Source organism: Lottia gigantea (genome assembly GCF_000327385.1).
Source record: "Lottia gigantea unplaced genomic scaffold LOTGIsca_224, whole genome shotgun sequence".
NCBI classification, from domain to species: Eukaryota; Metazoa; Mollusca; class Gastropoda; family Lottiidae; genus Lottia; species Lottia gigantea.
The window spans coordinates 2263-14378 of NW_008708594.1; the positions used below are offsets into that span (position 1 = coordinate 2263).

The 12116-nt window shown below is 36.4% G+C and overlaps 2 protein-coding genes across 2 annotated transcripts; one reads left to right on the top strand and one right to left on the bottom strand.

Annotated features, from left to right (window-relative positions):
* Positions 1–670: 670 nt before the first annotated feature.
* On the top strand, positions 671–2654 carry LOTGIDRAFT_174895 (hypothetical protein; the record flags this gene model as incomplete). Its single annotated transcript, XM_009054768.1, has 3 exons — positions 671–793; positions 1492–1708; positions 2587–2654. Coding segments are annotated over 3 exons (408 nt in total), but the record flags the coding sequence as incomplete, so codon positions are not given.
* A 483-nt stretch (positions 2655–3137) lies between these two features.
* Positions 3138–10618, bottom strand: LOTGIDRAFT_174896 (hypothetical protein; the record flags this gene model as incomplete). The annotated part of the gene is made up of 7 exons (XM_009054769.1): positions 3138–3242; positions 3520–3609; positions 4071–4139; positions 4355–5389; positions 8433–8522; positions 9029–9097; positions 9665–10618. 7 exons carry the CDS (start codon positions 10616–10618, stop codon positions 3138–3140), a joined length of 2412 nt encoding a protein of 803 aa, XP_009053017.1.
* Between the last annotated feature and the right edge of the window lie 1498 nt (positions 10619–12116).

Sequence of the window (12116 nt, forward strand, 5' to 3'; positions counted from 1 at the left end):
TGAGGCACGTGAAATGTTTTCGAAAAATACAGGTAATTGCGGGTAAAATCTTTTACTTTAATTCGTTTTTTTCCTGCCTAGACTGAAAGACTGTAAACATTATGGCTTATTGTTTGCAGATTTTCTGTCGAAGCCCTGCTTGGATGTAATCGCTTGCATTTAAATAGATATCTATTGCAGTCAAGATATATGCTGAAATTCGTAATAGCTTGATGGAAACTAAAAAAAGGTAATACGTTGTTATATGCTTGCTCTATTTGTAGATCAGTTGAATCAGAAGATGTGACCACGAAGGAGACTCTGAAGGATTTTAGAGCTTATATTCTGTAGTTCATTGTGTGTTTTGGAGTGGCAGCATTTATCTTTATTCAAGCTGTTTACAAGGTATACCCTGGTGGAGTTTAAATCTTTAATGCCCCAACCACCCAACCGCCCTATCGCCCCATATGTACACAACTGCGCCAAAGGAATAAAGTTGAATACACGCATTAACTACTAAACGAAACTATTCAATATTTGGTGACGTCATTATTATAGAATCAAAGACTTTAAAAATGAAACGAAACAAATAATTATTTCTCTTTTGCTCTTCTTACTGTATACTTACGTCTTACGGTATTGGTATAGACGAGTAGTCTGCGTTTTATGCATTCAATTTTCTGTATTCCAGAGTTTTGGTCAGACATTTATCAAAGATGACCAGTTCCTAACTGCCGTGGGTTCCAGTGTGGCCTTTACCGCTACAGTATTTCGATTGATTCTTGGACTATCAGCAGATAGATGCGGTATTAAGGTAAGACTTGATCAAATCCGTATGAGTATTTACAGCTGTCATCCTTGCCGATTATGAGAATTATATCCCAGTTGCATCAAGGATTGTTTTGCTTTTATGCACGGACCAATTGTAGTCCTGAATCTCCACCAAACGCCATATTTTTTTTGACCCACTTGAGTCTCGACCAATAGAAAAGACACGGAAAACGAACGTTCGATAGATAGACACGTGACAAGTAAGCTCAAGTACCCGCAGATACACACCAATGGCTCGGCGATCCCGGCTCGAGAGAGCACGTATTCGGTCGAATCTAGGTGTATGCTGATGCAGCACGGAGCACAGGAAGGCTGAATATGTTTAAATGGACAGTCGGGTCATTTTGGGGGTTGATTTGAGTATGTGTAAATAGTTTTCAGTAGTACTAGAAATGTACCAAAATCGCAAACTTCCTTCCAAAATATCTCATACTAGGAATTTTACTCACAATTTCTGTATAGGACTTTTCTATCACTGAGTACCTTAAGTCGTCATTTTAACATTCAAACGCGGGTAATTCTTGACACACATGGGTTTGAAGGCTCGAATGTCGACGGTGAGCTGTGAAAGATTGGCATAGCTAAAAATTAAAAAATTCCAGTTTCTCAGACTAAAATAAGATTGGTCAAAAAGAATGGTGCATCTGTCCCTTTAATTTCTATTATTATTATTATTTTCAGATAACATTTCTATGGACGTATATTCCTTGTATCATCTTGTTGTTTACAATTTATCAAGTTCAGTTTCTACCTAGAATATGGTATTTAATTTGGGTGAACGCCTTGTCCTGTTTACTTTCCAATATATTTATCTTAACGCCCCTGGCAGTCAAGACGATGTTTGGATCTGCATATTTTCTATATTTTCTTCTATTTTTCCTTAATATGGACTGGTTCGGTAAGTATTCTTTTCTGACATACTCGAATACATGGATACTTGTCTATTACGTATAGACAAAATCGGCAGAAATTTCATTAACAAGGAGTTATAAGACAGCTCGAGTGGCTTTAACTTTAAATCTGTAACTTGGGGAACAAATGTGTTATATTTATGTTAATGAAATGAGGTCAAAATGTTGTGGTCTTAGCTTTGCTTCTCATGCAATATAACCGCAGTGTGTATATTATTCTGAATCAAATGTGAAAGCTAATAAAATCCATGAAGTACGCCAGAATATTATCCAATAGTTATCATGGACAGATACAGCCGTTGAAAGATGCAGCATATTCTGTCCAGCACGAACTGAGATAACAACTGCGTACTTTGGAGACAAGCGCGGACATGGAAATCTATATGACATAAAAGCTTGTGTGGGATAAATAAATATATTACTTGGTGGATTGGCTGTACCACTGATAGTCAAGGCTCCGTTGTCCTTTGGTTGGCAAACAGTATTCTACGTTATTGGTGGACTCATATGTGGCAGTGAGTATATTTCTACAGATAATTTATCAGACACGATTAGTTTTTTGGGCGTGCTTCTGCAACATTCAATATATGGGATATATGTTTTGGTTACAGTTACCACAGGGGGACTTTGTTTAATCTCGCTTACCTGTCGGTTCATAGTTTAATATCTTGGCAGAGATGTAAGAGACTGACAGGAGAAGAAGTCTACCATTGCGCAACAAACCAAGGACCATCCTAAACCGTTGCTTAGGACTCTTCATCTTTAAATGCTACCTAAAGTTTTTAACACTTCCTCATTTTGCGCTGCTGTACGTTGCCCTTAGGACTGTTAAAAGACGTAGTTTTATTTCATGTTTTATTTCTAGGTACTGTGCTGACTGTTTTGTTGAAGTTACCAATCTGTCGTATCGCCTGTCTGCATTTCCGAACTTGATCTAACGATCGTAATCAATCAGTATGTATCATATCACTAAGTTCTCTCGATAGAATTGTTGTGTAATCATTTTATGAATTTACGATAATACGTCAAAATATTTTAGAAGAAATACAAAAGTTGTTTTAAGTCTTTCATGTCTGTATATTAGATAAAATAAAACCATTCCGATTTCTTGTCTAACGTCGTGTTTTCCACAACCGAATAATGGCTTCAAGAAAACTATGTCATGCCATGATGATTTGACCATCTCTAATAATATTGTATTGTAATAAAACTAAGGAGTAGTATACCCTAAAATTGTGTCCGTTATTTAATATTGTATTGGTGTTGTTCAGCAGTGAACTGTAACATCAGCTCTGTATAAGTCACTCCATAACAATGATGTAGTCACTCTATAACAATGGTGTAGTCACTCTATAACAATGGTGTAGTCACTCTATAACAATGGTGTAGTCACTCTATAACAATGGTGTAGTCACTCTATAACATTGTTGTATTGGTGCTGTTTGATACTAAATCACTGGATTGTGGTTCAGTAGTGAACTGTAACATCACCACTGTATAAGTGACCAGCGTACCGACAAACTGAAAGGTAAAGGTCAATGTTCATCAGCAGGATACCTTGGACATTTTCTAAAAAGGCAAAGTTGTATAATAACTAGTGGGTATATCAGACATTCCTGGCGTTAATAAACCATTTACCTAGCTTTATAATATAAAGATATTGCGTTCTTCGTGTTGCATTTAGCGAGTAAAGGAGTACCCGAAAGGTATCGTAAACACATTAGGGGATTGTAGTGTCAAAACGGTCGGTAGGCCTCGTCAATTGATTCAAGGGATATTTGTTTTAAAAGAGCATTACCATTAAGATAGCTGAGGTGTCTAAGGTCAATAATTCATACACTCTAAATCCTATCACAGAACCTTTTAAACGATCAATGAACAGCCTCATCTGAAACAAAAAAGAATTGTCTATTTTGTATTCATAGTGAAATGTTAGCAACCATAGGGTCCCAAAGTATAAGACGAAGTTCGTAATAGCTTGACATTGTGAGCATGGAGATTATAATAAATACCAAATACACCACATGAACTATAATTAGATGTCATTGAAAATATTGGAGATTTGTCATGGTTATTTGTGTGTTTTGTAGGGGGCGGTACCAAAACGTATAATATTCTTTCATTCGTGAGTGTGTGTACATAATAACAAAATGAACCGTATATAGAAGCATTTTGATTGGGTGGTTTGAAAATCACGTCACATAACGAATATGTATTACCTGATACGAGATTTACCTGACGAAGTGAAACACGGTAGGGGTATATAATAGTTTCGGATGTTTTAAGAGACGATTCTGGTAGTCAATTGAGGTAAAACTCATGTGGAAGATCTTATTAGATGATACTTACAGATTTAAAGCCCCCATCTGATATCCTCCTGGCATCTATACTTAATAACTTATCTAATGGACTCTGAGCCTGAAATATAAAGGGATTACGTGAGTTAGTTTATTACAAAGAAAGGGAGCGAAATTTATCCTTTAACACAATGATATATCTATATCATATAATGGTATTGAGAATTGCTGCTTGCTAGTAAAGTAGGTGCTATGAGTTCGAAACACTTTTTACTCGAAACACGTTTTACTCTGGTTCGCTTCCATTGAGCAATGCTCGTGGTTGTAATTACTTACTTGTAATGCTATAAGCGCCCCAAATACCATGAATATAACAACTTGATGGAAATAAACAAAAGCCACAGACATCACTAAAAACGTTTCATATCTGGTCAACAGCTTTCTTATCACACCATATAAGGCGAATAATACAATAGGTACACACGTCAAAAATATACTAAATAAATAATGACGTAGCATAGTGTTGACATGTTCTAGAATCTGAACTGCGCTGTTATGTTCTTGTCGAAAAGATTCAATCACATTTTCACTGGCTGGTTCGCCTTCTGCTACGATTTTATCGACGACATTTTGAACATTTTTGGACACTGTTTTAAAAGTGGCATAAACAATGTAAAACATGCCACATGAGGTGTAGGCCATGATGTTTAAATGAGATCCCACAAAAAGCTGGTGAAGGAATAAGAGCGTAATAGAAATGCCGGTGCTCAGAGGAGTGTTAAAATTTAAGGGATAAATCAACCTTTCTAAATCCTTTCGTCCAAACCAATAATACATAGTGCACATCCAGATAGCGTTAGATACACTAGAGGCTACATTAAATCCGGTATTGCATTTAAGTACAATAGTTGTGTGCCTATGAATGGCTATTGTTCCAAATTTTTTCTGATGGTTGTAAAAATCTTTGGATAGTTCTTCAAATTTCTCACAAAATGAGAGAAAGGCTCCGAAAGAGAAATACGAACCCCCAAGATTGAAGGCGAACAAGGCTAATAGCGGTATGATCCGCCCAGCATCTTGCTCTCTGAATAGCACCACGCCGTATTTTGCTGTCATTGCCCATATCAACAACTGGGTTACAGCAAAATAGAAACACCCAACAACTCGAATTATACGGTTACCAATTCCTCTTCCTTTCGAAAATCCACCGAATAAGCACGTGATTTTTCCAAAAGTGATGATAGGTCGAAAAAGCTCTCCAATGTTTACTAATTTTCTTTCCGGCGTCTTGTCACTCATGGTGTTTGTTGCATTCAAATACATAAAACCGGAAGTGGATCCTCCCAATTTTATTTCCAGCTCCTGAGATCGCTTCAAATAATCAAAAAAATCAGATGATTCATACACTAACTATTAAATAAATTGAGACTTTCACCGTTGTGTTATTCCTTACAACATTATTCTATTCCTTGTCTTGAATCCGCTTTAGATCAGCTCAAATAATCAGGAACTGAAGTTGATCTATATTTTGATATTTGTAGTCGAATGATTAAATGTATCGTGTCTCTCATGTGCGAAATGTGTGATCAATACATTAATTGCTTCAGAAGATTACTTTACAAACAGAGAATACTGCAGCAAATCGGTTGTTGAAAGCTTAATAATTCCATACTACAGTATATATCTATTAAGCTGGACCATTGGGTGTAGTTAAAACAGTTTGATTTAGTTAAAGTAAACACAATCCTTGCAATAAATTGAATGAATTGGTTTCACGTATTATAATCACAAATCCATTAGATTTTAACGTTGTTCAATACCTTAAATTAATACAACAATCTAAATCATCATGTTTTATTGAAACAATTACAAGATGCAGAGAATTACAAACAATCAAACTTTCACCGATATAAATCTATTCCATCAACAGAGAATATAATGACTTTGTGAAGGATTTTACTTCAAAAGTAATAATTACATCAATACTTTTCAGTATAAGTATTTCATTTAAACTGATTTATTTTCACTCTGATATCTGTATGACTTCTATAGATAGAGCATTTCCTATTACAACTAATCCTTGTGACCTAGGTCAGTGTTTATATAATTAGAGTATCTCCTATTACAACTAATACTTGTGACCTAGGTCAGTGTTTATATAGTTAGAGTATCTCCTATTACAACAAATACTTGTGACCCCGGTCAGTGTTTATATAGTTAGAGTATCTCCTATTACAACTAATCCTTGTGACCTAGGTCAGTGTTTATATAATTAGAGTATCTCCTATTACAACTAATACTTGTGACCTAGGTCAGTGTTTATATAGTTAGAGTATCTCCTATTACAACTAATACTTGTGACCCAGGTCAGTGTTTATATAGTTAGAGTATCTCCTATTACAACAAATACTTGTGACCCAGGTCAGTGTTTATATAGTTTGAGTATCTCCTATTACAACAAATACTTGTGACCCAGGTCAGTGTTTATATAGTTAGAGTATCTCCTATTACAACTAATCCTTGTGACCTAGGTCAGTGTTTATATAATTAGAGTATCTCCTATTACAACTAATACTTGTGACCTAGGTCAGTGTTTATATAGTTAGAGTATCTCCTATTACAACTAATACTTGTGACCCAGGACAGTGTTTATATAGTTAGAGTATCTCCTATTACAACAAATACTTGTGACCTAGGTCAGTGTTTATATAGATAGAGTATATCCTATTACAACTAATACTTGTGACCCAGGTCAGTGTTTATATAGATAGAGTATCTCCTATTACAACAAATACTTGTGACCCAGATCAGTGTTTATATAGATATAGTATCTCCTATTACAACAAATACTTGTGACCTAGGTCAGTGTTTATATAGTTAGAGTATCTCCCCTAACAACAAATACTTGAGACCTAGGTCAGTGTTTATATAGATAGAGTATCTCCTATTACAACAAATACTTGTGACCCAGGTCAGTGTTTATATAGATAGAGTATGTCCTATTACAACTAATCCTTGTGACCAGGTCAGTGTTTATATAGATAGAGTATGTCCTATTACAACTAATCCTTGTGACCAGGTCAGTGTTTATATAGATAGAGTATCTCCTATTACAACTAATACTTGTGACCTAGGTCAGTGTTTATATAGTTAGAGTATCTCCCCTAACAACTAATACTTGTGACCTAGGTCAGTGCTTCTATAGATAGAGTATCTCCTATTACAACTAATGCTTGTGACCCAGGTCAGTGCTTCTATAGATAGAGTATCTCCTATTACAACTAATACTTGTGACCCAGGTCAGTGTTTATATAGATAGAGTATCTCCTATAACAACTAATACCTGTGACCTCGGTCAGTGCTTCTATAGATAGAGTATCTCCCCTAACAACTAATACTTGTGACCTAGGTCAGTGTTTATATAGTTTGAGTATCTCCTATTACAACTAATACTTGTGACCCAGGTCAGTGTTTATATAGATAGAGTATCTCACCTAACAACTAATACTTGTGACCAGGTCAGTGTTTATATAGTTAGAGTATCTCCTATAACAACTAATACTTGTGACCTAGGTCAGTGTTTCTATAGCAGAGTATAAATATAGAGTTTGTGCTACTGTTATCAGAAAGAATTAATTAGGTCTTTAAGAAATATTTGGCTAAAGTTCCAGCAACAAGTTTTGAATTCTAGTAGGAATTCCATTATGCACTGTGGTATATACATCACTTCTAACTAAGTCCATAACCAAGCTGTATCCTGTAGCATCTGTAGTTTGGATCTTCAACTGAACTGTATTATCACCACAGCGTACGTTACCAGTGTACCCGAAAGCTAAAATTAGAGGAAAAACTATCCAGACATGAACGTGAATTACTTCCCTTCTCTTAATAAAATTACTATAAATTATCTAAAAGAATTCTGTTTGTTTAATAAGTCCGGAAGTTTTCCATCGTAGTTAAACAATAGTCGCGTTGATCCCAAGTTGGTTTTTACTCTGACCAATCGAAAGCAAAATATGGCGTGAAAATAGCTGTTTGGTGCAGCTGGTCAGTTGAGATTAAAAACCCCCGCAACCTCCTGTATGTTTTTAAAGGGACAGATCAACCTTTTCGGGTGTTGATTTGAGTCTTGAATGTATGTAAATAGTCTTCAGAAGTACTAGAAATTCCTTCACAAATATCTCAAACTAGGAATATCTTTACCTATTTCTATAGATGTCTTTTCTATATGGCAGTGTCTCAGGAAAAGACAACTCGTATTTTTAACTTTCCAACGCAGATAATTCTGGACGCACGTGGATTTGAAGTCTCAAATTTCGACGGCGAGCTGTGCATACTAATACCGATTGACTAAGCTATAAAGATTCCCGTTTTTGAGACTAAGATATACATAGTAATATATCAGAATGTTTACCATGAGAATAGCTGTAACATCTAGGGTGAACATTTCATATACTGTAAATCCTATTTTAGATGCTGTTAATCGACTGATAAATAACGATACCTACAAAATAGTGCAACATATTGTTAGCCACCGACATGGTATTTTATATCCATCTTATTTTACTCACTGGTGGAGAGGAGGGGATGACCTGGCTGTGGCCCTCCGAATTCAATTCACATATTATCATTTAACATAAATGGAATATAAATCACTAACACTGATAATATTTGATTGCGCCGGCACGCTTCAACTCATTATTAAATTTGGAGATTCCAAACAACTAATATTGATTGAGTGGTATTATTATTATTATTGGTATGTTTCCAAATTGTCAGCATAATTTATGAATCACTCTGCCAATTGTCGTCCTTCTTGTTGCGTAGTAACATTTATGAATAATTGCCCTTAAATTCAAAAATAGACAACATATTATGTTGAGATGGTATTTGTTGATAAAGATAAGATGCGCTCAATTGGCAGTTTCTTCTAGGTGGGCATATATTTTGGGAAACCCTTCGATTCTTACTGACCAATTGATATCTGGTATCTGGTATCTGGATACATACCGATCTATATCCCTTCTCAGAGACTGTTTCAACATCTATGTCCACCAAATACGACAGTGGTTCATGTGCCTGGAATTGTGATTTAAGTAGAACAGAGGATGATTATCTATTCATGCATGTAAATATAAACAGTACGTAAAATAGGGTCAAAGTTTCTATGTTGAATATATGAATATATATATATCTATTCTCAAGTTACAATATATAAATAAATGATAAGAAAACAAGCGGGGAATTGCTGTTAACGAGCTAGTTGTCCATGTTAAGTTATTTTCCAGATAGTCACCCCTCGCAGAACAAGACTATATTTGACTTGTGGACCAGCTTTACTTTTCATTCTAAATACTATGGGAAATATTTCGTTTAAACAAATGAAATCAAATGAATGGAGTTTTACGTCCGACCTTTCTACACCATGCGGGCCAATGGAGACGGGCAATGCCATTCAGGGTGCAATTAGGGAAATTTTGCCAGGACAGTGGCATTGACCTCCTTTTTTAATTTCCAACTGTCGAGGTATCTTTAAAGTACACAGCCTGTAGTCCCGTCCGAACGACTAGATGCTTTTTGCAGCTCCTTTCATTTGTATCAATGACAGGTGGTGTGATAAACGAGATAAGACGTACACGGACTAACCTTTAAGGTAATGAAGGAGCCAACAACCAGGGTAAAAGCCGGAACAAATAAATAACTCAAAGCAATGGTTGCTATTAAATTCAATTCGTACCACGAGAGAACACCTCTTATAGTTCCATATAATACAAAGCACATGATAGGTATACAGGCAGTGAATATAGCGAAAAGAAGATGTGCTACCAAAGAATTGGTAAGACCCACTATATTTATAAGGCTTAAGTGTCTCTGTCGTAACGTCTCCATAACATTCCCAAAATCTGGGTCAACTGTTTTCGTTTGCACGTGCTTTTTCATTACATCCTTTAGGTTCGTAGCAAGGACTGTAAACTCTATCAGAATAACGATGAACGTATAATAAGCAATGGACGATATGGCATGCCAATGACACATTTGGTACCCTTGATGTAACAGTAGTAAGGTAAAGGCGACAACTGTGTTTGTCCAGTTATCAAAATTAAACGGGAACAGAACATTTTCCAATTCATGTTTACCGGTGTATAATAAATAAGTGTACCAAGCCGAATATAGAGAACTTAAGCACAACATTACAATAATTGCCACTTTTACCATTTTCTTAGAGATTGATGCGAACTTCAAAACTCCAAATTTCCTTTGGTGATCGTCAAAGGCTGCTACAAACCTCTCATAATTTTTGTTAAAGGTTAACTGAGCAGCTAATGAAATAAAAGTAATTCCCCCACTATTCACGGATATTGCAAACAGTGGTAAAAGCCGACCGAGCTTCTGTTCTTTAAAAACTACTAAAACGTATTTAGCCGTCATGGCCATGAATAGAATCTGTATCACGACAATATACACTATCTGTAACGAATTAACCAGTGCCTTCTTACAACTTTTGACCTCATTTCTTTCCCTGTACATTCCAATATATTTCATAAAGATGATCGCTGGTTTCAGCGTTGCTCTAGTGTCAACGATATCAATTTTAGGCATTGTGGAATCATTTATGCGATTGGACATGTTGGATACCTGATACGTTTACTGCCGTTAGTTACCGATTTGGTTCCAGTCAGTATCCAATCACGAAGAAATCGTCAACAACGACATAAGCTGTTAGGTGTTATAGAAAACACCTGTTATTGTTACTGCTATTGTTACGGTCCGATTTGGATATTCCGCTTGACAGTTCTTATTGAAGTTCTTCCCCACAAACACTGATGGACCTTGCTAACACCACAAACCTCGTCTCTGGATGTTCTTCCACGCAGACACTGATGGACCGTTGCTTATACCACACACCTTGACTCGGGGTGTTTTTCCACACAGACACTGATGGACCGTTGCTAATACCACAAACCTCGTCTTGGGATGTTTTTCCACACAGACACTGATGGACCGTTGCATATACCACAAACCTCGTCTTGGGATGTTTTTCCACACAGACACTGATGGACCGTTGCTGATACCACACACCTTGACTCGGGGTGTTTTTCCACACAGACACTGATGGACCGTTGCAAATACCACAAACCTCGTCTTGGGATGTTCTTCCACACAGACACTGATGGACCGTTGCTAATACCACAAACCTCGTCTTGGGATGTTTTTCCACACAGACACTGATGGACCGTTGCTAATACCACAAACCTCGTCGTGGGATGTTCTTCCACACAGAAACTGATGGACCGTTGCTAATACCACAAACCTCGTCTTGGGGTGTTCTTCCACACAGACACTGATGGACCGTTGCTAATACCACAAACCTCGTCTTGGGGTGTTCTTCCACACAGACACTGATGGACCGTTGCTAATACCACAAACCTCGTCTTGGGATGTTCTTCCACACAGACACTGATGGACCGTTGCTAATACCACAAACCTCGTCTTGGGGTGTTCTTCCACACAGACACTGATGGACCGTTGCTAATACCACAAACCTCGTCTTGGGGTGTTCTTCCACACAGACACTGATGGACCTAAAGAATCCAAAGAGGCACTGATTATTGCTTCCAGTGACAAAAACTCGGAGAAAAAGTAGACTAGCACACAACTCCGTGTATATATTTAAACAAAAACGACCGGTACTAAACTAATTTTGTTTTGTATGGACTAGTAATGGTTGCAACTTTTCTATTTATCATCAAACACGAGGTTGATTAATTGTATTCTAATCAGACATTATACAATGTTGACATTCTACTTAGGTATAGATGTACAGGAATTATAAACTCCAATTATCAATCAATAACATGTTTTAAACCATCATAGTTCGTTTATCCAATGTTGTTTATCGTATTAATGGTGCACCGAATTCGATGAAGCAGTGTGATCCATCATAGAATCGAAATTGGAATTTCCGTAGATAAAATCTATCAAAAGAAAAATCATCCGTCAATCAAACCAATAGTCAATGATTATACCCTTCTATATCTTATGGAGTTAGAGACACTGACTAAACTAGTGATATCAGTAGATTTATCATATTTATTTC